At 46.3% G+C, this 16707-nt stretch overlaps 1 protein-coding gene across 7 annotated transcripts in view; it reads right to left on the bottom strand.

Annotated features, from left to right (window-relative positions):
• Positions 1 to 16707, bottom strand: part of LOC147717179 (signal transducer and activator of transcription 5B) — a 1664723-nt gene that overhangs the window by 62698 nt on the left and 1585318 nt on the right. For all 7 annotated transcript variants that reach the window (XM_086924123.1, XM_086924125.1, XM_086924127.1 and 4 more), the window contains 2 exons: positions 13531 to 13582; positions 8174 to 8278 (listed from right to left, as the gene is read on the bottom strand). In XM_086924123.1, the coding sequence (XP_086780249.1) occupies positions 8174 to 8278; positions 13531 to 13582 (157 nt within the window). The remainder of the gene's footprint in view (positions 1 to 8173; positions 8279 to 13530; positions 13583 to 16707) is intronic.

The following is a 16707-nucleotide window of genomic DNA, read 5'->3' as shown; positions in this document are numbered from 1 at the left end:
GACTCCACGTTGCAATGCCATGGTAGCAGCCTTAGCTCTGGTAAAATGAGCCCTTAAGCCTTCAGGACGCTGCTTTGTGGCCAGAGTGTAGCAGATTTTGATGCAAAGGACGACCTGTCAAGAGATCATACCTCTCTGGACAGCATGACCTGTTTTCAGTCCCACGTACCCCCACAAAGTTGGTCGTCCGCCTGGAACTCTTTAGTGCAGTCAAGGTAGAATGAAAATGCTCTTTTTGGGTCTAGACGGTGGAGTCAATCCTCTTCTTTAGAGGGGTGTGGTGGAGATTAGAAAGTGGGCAACATGACAGATTGCCCAATGTTGAATGATATTACCACTTTCTGTAAATAGAGGGCCGCGTGCAAAACACCAACTTATCAGGGTAGATGGTCAGGTAAGAAGGCTTAGATAACAGAGCCTGCAATTCGCTCACCCTCCTGACTGAAGTCATTGCCACTAAAAAGGGTGTTTTGATGGTAAGCAGCCAGTGGGGGCAGTTCTGAAGAGGTTCGAACTAAGCACACACCAAGAAGGTGAGATACAAATTAAGGTCCCACTGATGCATGATAAAAGGGGCAGGTGGGAACATATGTACGAGCCCCTTGAGAAATCCATTTACAATAGGGGATTTAAATAAGGAGGGTTGGTCTGGAAGCCATAAAAAGGCAAGCAAGGCTGTAAGGTACTCTTTAAGAGTGCACAGAGCAGATTCTTGCTGGGAAGGGTCAAAATAATAAGTAAGAATTGAACTAGGGAAGCAGAAAAAAGATCAATAGATCTTTCTGTACAATATTTTACAATTTTTTGCCACCGGAAGCCATACACGATCCTGGCAGAGGGACGCCTGGCTTCCAAAATAACATTACCGGCTTCGGGAGGAAGGTCGAATGCTATTGATTGCTGCTGCTCAATCTCCACGCAAGAAGGCATAGAGTTGACAGGTTCAGTTGGAGAACCGTCTTCTCTACTGCGACAGAAGATCCTTCCGCAAGGGCAACCTGATCGGGGATCAATGCTCATCTGCAGAAGCTAGAGATATCAGACTCTCAGTGCCCAGTCTGGAGCCACAGGAATGACTTGCTCCTGAACTTCTTGAGCTCTCTGGGCAGGAGTGGTATGGGCAGAAAGGCATGTAGGAGGCTAGATTTCCATTCAAGATGAAAAGCGGCTCCGATCGAGAGCCGCTTTGGAAAACTTGCATTCTTGGCAGACGCAATGAGATCTAACCCAGGCTCTCCTCGCTACTGAAAGAGATCTTGCGCCACTGCCGGACTGAGATGCCATTCGTGACCCGGCTGGCACCAACTGCTGAGTTTGCCCATCCCGGCGTTCAGGGAACCTGTCAGGTTTTGAACCACCTGGGATTTGCCCTGCTGTTCAACCATGTATAGAGACGCAGAGCCTCTTGACAAAGGGTCCAGGACCCCACCCTGTTTCTTGCAGTACCAGAATGCTGTAGTGTTGTCCGTGTACACTTTAACCAGCTTTCCCTTGATTGAGAGAAGAAAAGCATTCCACACCAAGTGAATTACTCGGAGCTCCAACAAGTTGATGTGGAGTTCGGGTTTCGCCTGAGTCCAGAGTTCTCTGATCTCCACCTCAGAAAGATGGCCGCCCTATCTCAGGAGTGAAGCATCTGTCACTAATGTATGATCTGATTGGGAAGGCAGAGGGGTCTGCATCTGACCCCAATCGCGGTTGATCAGCCACCACTGCAGGTCCTGTGCAGTTACCTCAGAGATTGGGACCATGTCGGAGAGATTCTCCTGATGCTGCACCCACTGGAAGTTCAGGTCGCTGCAGAGCCCATCTGGCATATGTCACAATCAGGATGCAGGGGTCCATGAGGCCCAGCAGCCTCCAAGTCATTCTCACTGAATTCCAGGATATGTTATTTGAATTTATTACACGCACAAATCACCGCCAGAGGAGTATCTTGGCGCCAAGACAGCAGGTAAAAGGGAGCTACTCCTAAAATAGTTAAGTCTTAAGTAATTTTTCGACAAGGAGGTTGTCCTTAGTGATACGTAATCTCAATGGCCAATTTGTTCCAATAGAAAGGAGAAACGACGGAAAATAACCTGCCTCCTGACCTGGACTTTCTGAACCTGGGGACCTTAAGCAGAGCTTTGTAGCATACCCTTATGAGTCTGGAGGGGGAATAGGCCTGAATATCCTGGACTCGACCCTCAGGTGGATAGGCCCAAAACTGCACTGTTTCCAGAACAGATCTGATGAAAGGGAGCATCTGAGAGGGAGTCAAGTGTGACTATGACATGTTGATAGTGAACCCCAGCGAAAGCAGGAGTTCTGCCGTAATCAGGAGGTGGGAGACGATGGCCTGGGGCGAGCCGCCTTCAAAAGCAAGTCATTGAGATAGTGGAAGACTGGCACCCCATATCTGCACAGATAAGCTGCGATCCAGTCCCCAGGGTCTAGGGCAGGCAAGATCTGAGCCAGAGTGAGAATCTTGAACTTTTCTTTTTTGAGGAAGTAGTTGAGGATTCACAGATCTAGGATAGGGTGCAGGCCCTTTTCCTTCTTCGGGACCAGAAAGTAGCAGGCATAACAACCACAGCCTACTTCTGGTGCCAGAACCCTCTCTATGGCTCCCTTGACCAAGAGAGTTATGACTTCCTCCTGGAGCAAAGCCAGGTTATTCTCCATCAGACGGTCGTAAGTTGGAGGCATTGAGGGAGGATTTGTCTTAAAGGGGAGGGAGTAGCCCCTCTTGACTATTTGAAGAACCCATCTGCCCGACTTGATTTTTTGCCAGTGATGGAGGTGTTGGCTGATCCTGCTCCAACTGGCAGCCCATGATCTTTAAGGGTCGAACTAGGTAGGCTTGGAGTCTGAGGCTGTAGGGGGAGGGCTCAGGAAGGGCCTTAGGCTGCCCCACCAACGGGGTTGAAATGAGCCGGGCAGAGGTTGCTGAACTTTTGTGGTCTTGTGGCTGGAATTTGGCTGGACCATCTGTAAGCCCTTTCTGAATCCAGAAAAGGGCTAAAATGCAGACAGGGGGCCAATGTGAAGCCAAAGGACTTGGCCGTTGTCCATGAGTTCCTAAAGTGCTCCAGGGCCATGTCTGCCTAGTCTCCGAAGAGACGGGTGCCATCAAAGGGCATGTCCAGGAGGGAAGCCCGGACATCCCCAGAAAAGCCAGACTTTCTCAGCCAGGTGTGGCGTTGAACAGCCACCGTCGAGAAAATCGCACTGCCTAGTGAGTTAGTCGTATCATGACCACAATGAATGGCAAACTTCACCGCATCTCTCTCATCTGGTACCGCTAGGGAGAGGATGGCCTGGGCCTCCTCCAGGACCTGTGGCAGCACTTGTGCAACCGTTTCCCACAAAGTTGTGGGAGTAAGGGCCCAATAGGCATGCCATGTTCACTAACTGCAAGGCAAGGCTGGCTGGCGATTTTTTTTTGTACCCCAACTATCCAGCCTCTTGGATTTCCTGTCCAGGGCTGTGGAAGGGAATGCGCCCTGTAAGGTAGAAGGTTGGACCACCGAGCTCTCAGCCGTATGGTGGTTGGTGAGGAAAGTTGGGTTGCCCTTTGCAGAGTGATGGTGGCGGGCATTTGTCTTATTCACAGGAGCCCCTGTGCTGTGTTTGGACCAGGTCCCCAGTAGGACATCAGTCAAGGCCTCATTAACAGGCAGGAGGGGTTCAGAGGAGGAGACACCCGGCTGCATGACCTCTGTCATGATGTTTGTCTTGACTGCCACAAAAGGGAGATGAATGTCCGGGACATCAGCCTACCTTCGCACCAACATAGTATATGAAGCTCCTTCCTCCACAGCCATCGTTGGGATGAGAATGGGGCTAGTCCTGCCAGTGGGCGACGGGAGTCTCGGCGTGGAGGCCGTCGCTGGGGAAGGTGACAGTTGCACGACTGGCATCGGTTCAGATCCATTAGGGTCATCGGCACTGGGGCCTGAGTCGCCAGTGCGGAAGCTGATGAAGCCCCCTCTGAGCCTCCAGGGCCTGAGCGCAAAGTGTGTCAGGATGCCCAAATTTGAGGCGCATGGTGTCATAAAATTACTTGAGCTGGGCGGGGGTCGCTCTGGTTCCTGGGAAGGCAGGGAAGGGTGGAGCCAACCCAGGCGCAGGTTCTGCCGAACAAGGCCTAGAACACCGAGACTCCTCCAGCCCGTCAGCCAACCGACAGGGAAAAGTCAAAGCATGCTTTAACTTCTTGCTATTTTTATGCATCTTAAATGACTGACTCAAAATCTTCGAGTGGGAGGATGAAGACTTAGGGTTCTTAGAGCGGTGTCCACACCTTCCTTTCAACCGGGACGAGAACAAGAACTCCAGAGTGAACGACGCAGTGCCAAAATCCAGACCGCAAGCAGTTTTAGGGACTGGTCCATCAAACCTTTTAGAGCCATGGTTTGGCATTCGGAGCACCACTTTAAGTCGTGGTCGTGCTTCAGGCTACAAAGACAGACTAGGTGTGGATCCGTGACCAACATGGCATGGTGACAGGTGCTGCATGTCTTCAATTGAGAAGCCTTCTTGGCTATCCTACACACCAAAAATAGTTGACAAAATGTCAAAAAAAGCTTGTCAAAATGTGAAGGTGTGTAGTTCTCTTCATGGATCTGTGCTCACTGGCCTGGAAAGAAAACAACTGACATAAGCACATAGAGGTGGTTCCTATATATGTGATCCAATTGTCATAACGGAGGAGACAATGCGGACAACGTCAGGCAGGGCCGACTGATGTCACCTACCAGCGTGCAAGGGTATTACTCAGAGAAAAGTCTTCTGGATCCAGTTTGATGCCTGGGAAATATAAAGGTTAGGAATCTGCAACCAGCTGTCTATATCAGATTTGTTTCTCGATGTCAAAGTCTTCTGTCAACCAGGAACATCTTTGTTTTTGGTTGTGATGTATTTTATTTGCCTTTCCATCTTTGTGAGCCCCAGAGTGAGGTTGGTAGAGGTGGGCAGCTTCCTGCACTTCTCTGACCTTCCTCCAAGACTTGCTGTTTTCACCTCTCTTCCCGACCATGCAAATTTATTAAAGTGCATAGGGAGAAGGTTATATAACACTGACACCTGTTAGAATTATGTTCGTGTCACATACAAGGCTAAACTTTTAATGGAGACGCAAGGAGCTAGCAACACAGTAGCACCTCATGAGGCTGCATAGAAATTGGAATAAGGCTCTTATCTTTCCTCCATGTGCAGAATCTTTTCCACTTTGCATTGTAGGTCTTAGTTGTGGATAACGCATGAATCCATCTGTTTTGTCTAGAGTGTAGCCTGTACAGAATCTTCAACTGTATTGCTGGGTACGTGGACAGACTCAGCAGGTCGTTGTACCAAAACTAGCAAGGCCATGGTGGGGAAATCATAATCAAGGAACAATGACCTACCTTCGCCTTCCTCTGCAATCTTGGGTCAAGAGGAAACTGAGGAAAGGCATAAGCAAAGCAGCAGGACCATGTCTTCAAAAAGCCATTGCCCTTGGACCCCCGTTAATTGACCTGCTAGTGTAGTACTGGAATTGTTTGTCCTCCAGGGTGGCAGACAGGTCTGTGATTGACTAGCCCCGCTTTTGAGAGATGCATTTGTTGCAGTCTTAAGAGGCACGGTTGATAACTGCCTGGTCGGTTTGGAATTCCAAAACAGGTTCTAATGTAACATCCACCTCGATGATGGCCCAGTCCTACAGGAACTGAGTGTCTTCTGAAAGAGAACAGGGCCTTGTTCTGCCATGCTTCGTTTTGTAATACATCAAGGCTTGTTTTGCTAATCACGGAAGGGATGACTACTAGCCTAGTCAGATGGCCTGTAACTTCAGGATGATTATGTGGAGTTTCTTCCCCACCTCTTCCTTAAGGCCTCTCCTAGACAGATCCTCCATCTGTGCATCCTATGCTTTCAGCAACACATACGTAGTCATGATTATCCTGATTGGAGATTGGAATACCTGCTTTGAGGGTTGATGGGAACCGTCTCAGGGTTTCACAGTGTCACTTCCTAAGCCAGAAGCCTGCTTCCACTGGTTGTATAGCTGTTGATGAATAGGCCTTACCCCGGAGCCTGCAAATAGAAACCAGGTCAATTGAAGATGGTGTGAGATCTAAGATAGGGTGAAATGCCTTTGTCATAGTCTGAAGTTTTGTAATTCTTCTCAATGAAAAGCTACTACTCAGTTGAGCGCCGAAGGCTGCCCCTTGGATTTGCAATATAGTCACAGGATGGATGGAAGATTTCTCGGTGTACAGCTTGCAGCTGTGGAAGCACACGCATCTTACTCTGATGATCCCTCAATGAGCCAGTATTACAAGTATGGGTGTATTTGGTGACTTTGTCAGGCACTTTGAAGAGATCTGGGGCATAGCCTTAAAACCAAATGGATGTGCCCTTCACTGATGGTGTTGTCTGGTCACTGGCAGTATTCTGTGATTTCAATGCACATGAACATGAAAATTCACATCTTGAAGGTCCACAGAGGGAATGTACGTCCTTTCCTGAAGGAAGAGAAGGGATTCTTGGAAGGCTACCATTTGGAAAGATTGTTTTTCCTGAATTTGTTCCGAAGGGCCAGTATAGGTCCCACTAAAATCCTGGCCTGATTTTTTCTTGACCAGAAACAGTCTGGGGTAGAATCCTACGTTTTTTGTCATTGCATTCTAACAAGGGCCAATTCAGGGTAGGTAGGTGGAGATAGTCAAGCTCTCTCTTGGATGTACTTACAGTGTGGTTGGGATGCTCTCCTTTTCTTCAACAATGTTCTGCTGAAGCCTTGGCTCTGACATATGACTAAAGCTCATATCTTGATTATCCTGAGGGGTACCAGGGTCTTCCTTGGCCTCCACATTGGAGAAACCTCCCTGTCTGCACAGGACTGCTATCCATGCGAGCTGATGAACGCCTGCGTTGGAAACATCTATTTGCACCTTTGAGTCTTCCCTTCTACCATCAGGGATGAGTTTGATAAGTGATGAAATGCTGTCTCACTGCTGAGAATCACATTGCCCCAGAATGGCCAATGTACTTGCAGCTTTTATTGATGTCACAGCCATAGTGCGGACTCTGCACGCAATGTTTTCTTTGCACCTGCTATCCCCATCCAGAGGATGTGAAGTTGGAGTGATACCATTTTATAAGCAGTGCTACTGCCATAACTTTGTAGTCGGGCTTAGGGTGGCCAGTGTAGCATGCTGCCGCAGATTTTGGCACCCTACACGTATTCTTCATTCAAGGTTTGACTGCTTGAACTGCAGACAGCATTGGTGTGAAACCCTCAAACCAGACAAAATCTAGGGTTGGGCAGGATTTTGAAGATTCTGAATGTCCGCTCTTTTACAAGATATAGAAAACATTTTTGCATTTTACTGCTCTTTATAGAATGGCATGAAAGTATCTGAAGGTAAATGATAACCGTTTTCTAACTCTTCATCACATCGATTATTATCACCCTGTCCTTCCCCGAAATGCTTTCTTCCTTCATCCATATTAGACATGTGGTCCGAGTCAGACATTCTCTGTTCTACTATGTCTCTAGGTGTTGGCATCATAGGGCTTGGAACTGGAGCTGCCATTAATGGGAGTAGACAGAGGCAATAGGACGGAGATCCAAGGTTGGCGAGAAGGTCAGTTGGCTGTTGGCACCCAGGGAGAAGGAGGTATTTGTGGTCAAGGCTGATGTGGAAGCAACCTCTTTAATGTGCCTTTCGAATGTGGTCATAAATGTGACAAGAATTGAAACACAGGCAGGTACGTTTAGGGACGAAGTAGGTAAGGCTGCCACTCATACTCATGTTGGTATTTCTCCTCCTCGTAAGCATATTTCTCAAATTTAGGTAAGTAGAGTACATCAAACCGCGCATGACTATAGGCTGTGTAAGACTCCAACACCAGAATCCAAAAGAAGTTGCTCTAACAGGATAGATGCATCATTCACACTGTAAAAACTTAAAGAGCTCTTCTTCGAAAGCAACAAAATTGCTTTGCAAAGTGCTCTTTAATGTCAGATGCTTTATAACTAGCAGGAGTACTATGAGGCTCTTTTTTATTAACTAGGCATCATTGCAAATGAAGGGCATCTGTCTATTGCCGCATTGCAAACTGAGCAGACACAGGTTCCAATCACAACCTGTCCACTTTATCAAAATGGTAAACTGCTGCATACATTTGAACCATGACATACCTTTGAGTGTAGATGTTATAATGCTGTTGGGAGCACACTGCGGGTGAGGGTGCTTGATCCATGTAACTGCCTGTTGGTGTAAGTTCAGCAGAGGATGTCGCAAAACTAAAAGAGAAAATAGGCATGAAAGGTGTTTATGTGCCATGGAACAAGCAGTGCCATTATAACACCAACAAAGGGCTGCCTGTTTCTCCAATATCTGTAACACTCTGGCCAAGAGACGATATTAAAACACTTTTTTTCTTTAGTTTTTAATAGTCATTAAAGTAAGCAATTTTCTATAGGCTCCTCTGATGCTAGAATGTCCCCATGAGCACACTACAGTAACCGTGAGAATCCAAACAGGTGGTAAAACATGTTGACAAACAAGGAGTGGAAGAAAATGGGAAAAACTTCACTTTCAATGTAGTGCAGATTTATTTCCATTATCGTGGTACAATAGTCATGAACCTGGAATGCAGGGCCAATATGTAGAACATTTCACGCCTTGTTCTGCATTTTCTTCAATCAGTAACAGCAGCAGCACTGTTTAGACCGTGTAAGGGTTTATTTAACAAGGCTTAGCTAAACATCCTATGAAACTTCTCTAGACTAACTCACTGAATTATTAGTCATTGACCTGACTCCCAAGTGTGCGAAGTAGTGCTTACCAAAAAGCCTGGAAGAAACTCTGGTAGTGTTGTGAGTATTGGCCTCGGTCTGCTCTGGTGAAAGACACTAAATTGTGCTCATTACTTGAGACGTGTAGCCTACTTCTAAGAAGACTGACCTTGCTTGTCGCTGCCTTAATATGAGATACATGTTCTGCAGATTTTAGGGACGACAACTCACAATTAGGCTTGGGCAGTGAACTTTGCTCCGTTCGCAGGGTTTTCTGCACTTCGCACTCCGAAGAATTCGCAGAGTGCAGAAAACTCCGCTTCACGATGTGCACCTGAGTTTTTTCCCCGCTCGTGATCACAAACTTTAAGTTCACGACCGCAAGCTGCCATTAGGGTAGAATTTCTACCCGAGCTGCAGGAATATCAGTACAAACTGCAGTTTCCACCACACTCTGCCACTCGCGGAACTTCGCTGAAATTTTTTTTAACTTCGCAGAGTTTTGCGTAGCAAAGCTCCGCAAACTACACCCAGGCATGCTCACAATAGCATCAAGAAGACCACCTGTAATCATTGTATAAGTTTTCCAGACTTCTCATCTAGTGGGACCCATGTGACAGTACCTTGAGCCCCAAGGATATGAGCTCCATCAGAAACCAGACACTTACAACCTAGGTGATTACTCATTTTATATACTATATACTGAGGATATACAGAAAGGAAAACCTGTTTTGCACATTATTGGCATTTACTTTTTGACACAGACAATACAATTTGTTTTTTTTAGAAGCAGAGATTTTGGTTTTGAGGTGCCTTGTGAGACCTCCCCCGAAACTCGCAATGAATCAGGACATGGAACTCCACACTACATTTGTTCTACTCCTCATAAGGGTGGGAGCAAGTTGGTGTGGTGATATGTATCTGAAAGGTAACATATGTTCCAAACATCATATCATGAGCTGTCATCAGGACACATGGAATAGTGCCTGTTAATCTACATTACTACAACATACAAAACAATTATTACAGGAAAGTAACTTTTCTTTGTGTGCAGGATGTGCTGATGTAGATCACGTGGTTTGCATAGACCAAAAGCAGTACCCACCTCTCTAAAAGCTGTGCTTTGTGAGCTGAGGAGGAATGCATTTGGAACAAAGTTTAAGGACAGATTGCATCACCTGTGCCATTTGTGGAGCATGAATGCCATCACATCAGTGTTTGGTGAACATGTAGATGGTAGACCATGTTACAGCTTAACAAATGTGTGCTGGTGGTTGTTGCCTTGGAAAGCCTTTCTGACTCCCTTTTTGCAAGTGGAATTTGCTTGACACACAAGAGTGAGTGTACGTTTGGCTTTGGCATAGTTAATTAGAATATACTTGACTATCCATCTAGCAAGAATAGCCTTGGAACTGGGCATTACAAGTGTGGCTTGCCAGCAGTTACAATAAAAACATTTGTCTTTCAAAGGGATTTATTATGGACAGTGGAAGTACATGAGGGCTGGCTCACAATCTAAACTATGTTAATCCCTTTCTACAACGGATTGAGGTTATAGGAAAAACATTGACAAGTCAATGATTCGATTGACATGAAGAGGGAGACATCTTAGGTACAAAACGAGGGTTTGCCCTAAATACAAATCAATCTTTGTGTACTCAAATTAAAGACTCCTCCACTATTAATGCTTGCAGATCATTGAGACTAGGTAAGGAAGCAACTGCAATGAGGAAGGCTATTTTCCATGAAAGGACCTCAGTGGGCAAGAGTGTCAGGATTGTGAGCGGAGTAAGGACGTTATTCTTGGGATCACCACGAGCAAAATTAAAGTAAAGAAACTGTACAAAACATGGCAGAAAAAGTACACTCTTCAGAGACAGGGATTGGACCTTCTGTCCCAAAACAATGGGTCAAGAGAGTCTGAGCTAACCTAAAAAAGACAGACTAATGCGCCCATTTAGTGAGAACTTCTGAGTGACATTGCAGCAATACCTCAACTTGACGTCATCCAGTGTTACTCCTAGATCACTTTGCCATTCCAACCTGGCTTTAATATACTGTGTTCTCCTGAATTCTTGCGACATATCCTATATGGTAGATACTAGCTTATTGGGAGATGTAGACCGCAAGAGGAAAAAGAGAGAAAGTAATTCAGGAGGTTCCTGAAGGTCGTCGCCAAGCAGAGCACGCAGGGCATGCCTAATCCTATAAAAATGGAACCGCGCGAGTTGGGTGAAATCCTGTCCCTCAGTTGCTACCTCGGCCAAAGCACGGGCCTAGTCATCAGAAAATAAAACACCCATGGTGGAGATGTTGAGTGACCGTAAAGCCTGTACCACCTTTCTATCTACACTCATTGGTAGCCAATGGCACCAGCTTGTCTTTTTAATAAGTCATGCCAAGCATGCACTGTCGAATTGAGAATTTAGTATGGCGTTACATCTGATAGAGTTCCAAAACACTCTCTGAGGGAGCGGGTCAGGTTCGACTGCCACCTGTACAATCTGCAGATGAGGGAGATTCTGTGGGCCATGTATCCAATAATGTGCATGTGAACACGGAGCTACTCTATAATATAACTCTAGAGCCGGAGCACCAAGGCCACCCATGGAATAGAGAAGTGTAAGAATGTCTCATTTGATCCATGGATATTTACCAGCCCAAGCCAATTTCACCATTAGAGAGCGTATAATATGGAAAGTGTGTTTCAGAAGAACCATCGGGATATTGAAGAACAGAAATAAAATCTGGGTACGACAACCATCTTCATCAAGGAGATACAACCTATTAGGGACAAAGGCAGGCAAATCCAGCGGTCAAAATCTTTCTCAAGTCTAGCAATAGCTTTGCCATAAACCTCACTGATCACTAGCTCTGAATTTGTATGGATCTGCACCCCTAAATAACACACCAGGGCATGTCCGACCTTTTACTTACAATGCACCCTGCCCTTGGGCCTACCATAGGGGGGACTGATATGAAGAAAAGGGAAGGTTTAGGGACTGGCAAGAGGGTGCACATGCCCAGTCAGCAAGCCAGTACCAGACTGCACGCAGGCTCTGCAAAGGCAGACCTTAGACACATTTTACAAGGCTGCTTCTGTGGGTGGCACAACCAGTGCTGCAAGCCCACCAGCAGCATTTGGTTTACAAGGCCTGGGCACACGCCGCGTCGGGAATTGAACCCAGGTCCCGGGTCTGACCTCTGCTTCATGGCTTGCCTCTTCTAACCATTGAGCCACACTTCTCCTGTGGCTCAGGGCTTAGCCCCCGAATACCTCAGGAGGAGTTTTCTGCCTCAGCCTGTGGACGTTTTCGAGGTCAAACCATCTGGGGTGCTCCTTGTGCATGTTAGCAGATGGTATGGTCTTTATCTTGAGACCCCTGAGTTTTGTCAGCATAAAGCTCTACATTCTTGTGCTCAGATTCAGTGGCCTCAGGGGACATCATCTTCATGCGCTCAGGTCTTTGCACCAGAGGAAGACTCGAAGAGCATGTTTTTTTCCCTCTGCGACGAAAATATTCGTCTGACCAAATATGTTCAGAATCTCGAGTGACTACTGGCGCTGCATTGTGTGGTGTGCGCAGCCCCGCCCTCTTCGTTACTGAAGAACTGATTAGCTTTGTTGTTCTTGGGAGATTAGTACAGGTAACAAACCCATTTTGGTCCAGCCAGGGAGATTTTTCATTGCACTTAGGGCAGAACTTGAATGGTGTCATCTACATAACACACTCCACAGTCATTTTCCGAGTACGACCCAAATCTTCGGTTGTAATAACGCCATCTGTTTCTGAGGGTCCTCAAACACAGTTCAATGAGTTGTTCTTGTTGCAATACTTTGAAGGTGGATGGTTTTTGGAATGGAGTTCTCAGTGGCTAGCGCCAAAGAAAGTCACTAGAGTTTACTCTTCGCTGGGATCAGAGTGTCGACGGCGGACACCAAAATTTAACTGGAAATAAGTGTCACTGGTCCTGTAGCTGGCACTTGAACTCCCAAACCTTACGGTGGAAGAAAACACTTTTAAGAGGAGTGTTTGTCCTGGTGCATTGTGGACTTATGATGGAGCCTTTGACTTGAAAGAAACTTCGCAGAAAAACAACTTGCAACTGTCCACACCCAAAATTAGATGGTAGAAATATGCAGAGCTTGTGTATCTACAGCCACCCACGCTATGAACGATTTCCTATTGCTAGTTTTTTCAGCAACTGAGGGTGTGTTAATTGTTGATGTATTACTTTGCACTCTATGTCATTTTTAAAAACAAGAACAAAATAGACTTTTGTCCTGCAACATTTTGTTGAGCGATTTGATCCCACACCCAAGAAACAAGCAGAAATGATTGCAATGTCCATTTTTAACCAGGAACACAGGAGAAACAATGGCAAATTGCTGTCTCACAGCATGGCTTGTGCATATTCAATGATACTGGGTCAAAGCCCTCAAAAAAAGCTGTGGAACTGTGCATGGTAAAGATTACTACAGAGAATTGTTTTTCATATCTACCACGAGTAAGTCAGGTTTTTATCCCACTAACACTGTTACCACATCTGAGGTTGCATATTAATAGGAATGAATGGACAATTTGCTATGTGTCATCGGAATCAAAAGGTTGTGCTATCTGATTTGCAAGTTGTCTTTAGTGAGCTAGATACAACGAAAGTGCACCCAAGTATACTGTTATTTTTTTTAGCAGGTGTAGTGCAACCACAAATCTGTCATGTAAAAACAAAACTTTAAAAAAACCAAAAAGTCTTACGCTGGCACAACCTGCTTGATCTGTGGCGTCACATATCCATCGTTTCCTTTCGCTGTGTTGATTTCGCGTTAGGAAGGAAAAAAAAGATATGCATAGATCAAACAATTATAATATTAATTAAGATAAACAATTAAATACATCTGTGGAACAATCTGTTATATTTGGCACAAAAGGACTTCAAAAGCTAGTAGACCAATACAAATAAATCACAGATGGTTTCCCCACATGCAACACCATAGACACAAAAACAAAATCTGAACTTAATAAACCATCCATGTACAAATTGAAACAATGATAAAATAAGAATGAATAACTTTTACAAAACTTAGACCGTAAACATCATGGAAGAAGGTACAATATCAATCGTGCACGTCTAAGTGGACACCAAACAAGCCGCCAAAACTCTGAGAACACTATTCTACATTAAAAACGTCTACACACTCATCAAGACAGAAATAATAAGTAGGTGTTTCTTCAATGGCTGTAATTAAGAAATACCCACTTCTTGATTCGATATAAAAATCAACAGCCTCAGGCTCAAGGGTTGGAACGTGGACTGCATTCGGGGTAGCCATGGGCAACTCATTTATGTGTAAGTTAGAAATTAGCCGACTCTCTTGGTGTGCACTACCAGTAGTAGATTTCGCAGGTGAGGCCATATCTTCCTCTCTCATGCCAGTGGTCCCCGCAACTTTCACACAAGTGCAAGGATGAACATTAGGAGAACTACCCCCATCGTGGGCTAAATGTTCAGAAGGTCCTCTACCCGCTATATTCAATTCGGGCAGTCAATCATTTTCATCTAAGGGGTTAAAGATATCAAACTGGTTCTTAACTGGGATGGCAAATCTAGCCTGCCTCTGCCCCTCCGTTGGAAATCCCCTAATCCCCTCATCACAATAGTGACTTGAATAAAGAAGGTTGGTCCAGCAACGAAAAAATGCAGAGATGGCTGAAAGATTAACTGTGCCCAGAGAAGAGTCCTCCTGGGCCAAAGAACGTACAAATAATAAGACTTCAGAAAGAAGAACAGAGGGGATCAAGGCTTCTGGATACCACACCATGCCACAAATATGTCCCAGCGGCAGGTGTATACCGCCTTGGTAGAGGGATGCTTCACTGCCAGAATAACATCACAGACTTTGGGAGGAAGGTCGAAGGCTGTCAGGATTCACTGCTCAAATCTCCATGCATAAAGGTGGACGGTGTGCTACAGAATATTCTCCAGAAGAGGGAGCTTGACCAGGGGAAAAATGCTCATGCTCAACAACTCAGGATACCAGACTCTCTGTGCCAAATCCGGATCCAGAAGAATAACTTGGGCCCAGTTGTTCCTGATATTATTGAGTGCTGCGGGCAGAAGTGGTATTGGCGGAAAGGCATCTCCAAGTAAGAGACGCCTCGGAAACTCCAGCGTGCAGAACTGCTGACATTTCGTGTTCTCGGCGGAGACCAACAGATCTAACCAAGGCTCTCTTCACTCTTGAAAGAGACTTTGCACCACTTCCGGATGGAGATGCCACTCGAGATCTGCTAGGCTAGTCTTCGATGGCTGAGTTTCTCCGCTATGGCATTCAAAGAGCCAGCCAGGTGTTGAACTACCAGGGAGATGCCCTGGTGTTCCAGCCATGTCCAGAGGCACAGAGCCACCTGACAAAGGGTCCATGACCCCACCCTGCGTGTTGCAGTTTCACACTGCAGTAATGTTGTCTGAGAATGCCAACACTAACCCTTCCTTGATGTGGAGGTGGGGTAGAAAGGCCTTCAGTGTGAAGCCAACCACATGAAGCTCAAACAAATTTCCCACTGTAGAGCCCGCATATGCCAGCGGGCATGCTTCACTAGCAGGAGGCTATGAGGCCCAACAGCATCAGAGTCTGTCTCACCGAAACCCTGGATAAATGCTGTAACATCGGGTATCAGGAGGATAAGCCTGATGCTGCACTGTGTGCAGAACAGCTCCAATGAAAGGGAGCATTTGAAAGGGAATCAGGTGTGACTTTGACATATTGATAGTGAACCCAAGCAAATGCGCAAGGTTTGCGGTAGACTGGAGGTGGGTGAAGACTGCATGTGGCGAGCCCGACTTCAACAGCTATCATTGAGGTAGAAGACAGGAACCCCAGACCACCGTATGTGTTGCAACCACCGCCATCACCTTGGCGGGAACCTGAGGGGCGCTGGTGAGGCTAAAGGGGAAAACAGCAAATTGAAAGTGCCCCTGGCCCTCTGCGAACCACAGGTTAACGTCTGTGGGAGGGAATAATGGTGATATGAAAATATGCATTCTGCAAGTCCCTTGCTACCATCCAGTCTCCTGGTCCCAGGGCAGATAGAACTTGAGTGAGCATGAGCATTTTTAATTTCTTCTGTTTGAGGAATGGATTGAAAAGGCACAGCTCGAGTATAGGATAAATGCCTCCATCCATCTTGGGCACCAGCAAATAGTGATAACAGCATACACGGCCTACTTCTGATGCTGGCACCCTCTCTATTGCTACCTTGGCCAAGAAAGCAGACACTTCCCAACACAGTAAGGAAAGATGATCCTCCATCAACCAGTCGAATGTGGATGGCATGGGTAGAGGGGTACCTACAAAGGGAATGGAGCAGCCAATTCTTACAATTTGTAGTACCTAACAGTCTGATGTTATTTACCCCCAGTGAAGCAGGTGATGGTAGGAGGGAAAACTAAAGAGGCTCGGAGGCTTATGGGTGAGTGGTGCATCGGCCGGACATCTAACTACCTGTCCGATGTGGGAATTGCATCCTCAGCCACAAAATGGCGTGGAAGCCTTCTGGCCGTGGTGGCTGGGAGAGTATTCACACAGTTGGAAACCCCTTCTGTTGCCACAAAAGGCAGACTGGGGATGATGAGGGGCTATAGAGAAACCCAAGGACCCGGTTGTAGCCTCGGAGTCCTTAAAGCACTCTGCCTTCACTCAGAATAGGTGGAGCCATCAAAGGGTATGTTCCATAGCACTGCTTGAACATCCCCAGAAAAACCAGAAGTACTTGGCCAGTCGTGGAGCCAAAGGACCACAGACAAAGAAATCGCTCTGCTTAGCCAACTTTGCTGGATCCTTCCCGTCGGCAATAGCCTGAGAGAGTACTTGCGCAACTGAGTCCCATATTGTGTGGGAGTAACAGCCCAAGAGGCAAGCAGTGTTCGCCGAC

This window comes from Lissotriton vulgaris, chromosome 5, assembly GCF_964263255.1.
Source record: "Lissotriton vulgaris chromosome 5, aLisVul1.2, whole genome shotgun sequence".
Lineage (NCBI taxonomy): Eukaryota > Metazoa > Chordata > Amphibia > Caudata > Salamandridae > Lissotriton > Lissotriton vulgaris.
The sequence above is the reverse complement of the archived record's forward strand: the minus strand, read 5'-3'. Positions and strand labels throughout refer to the sequence as shown.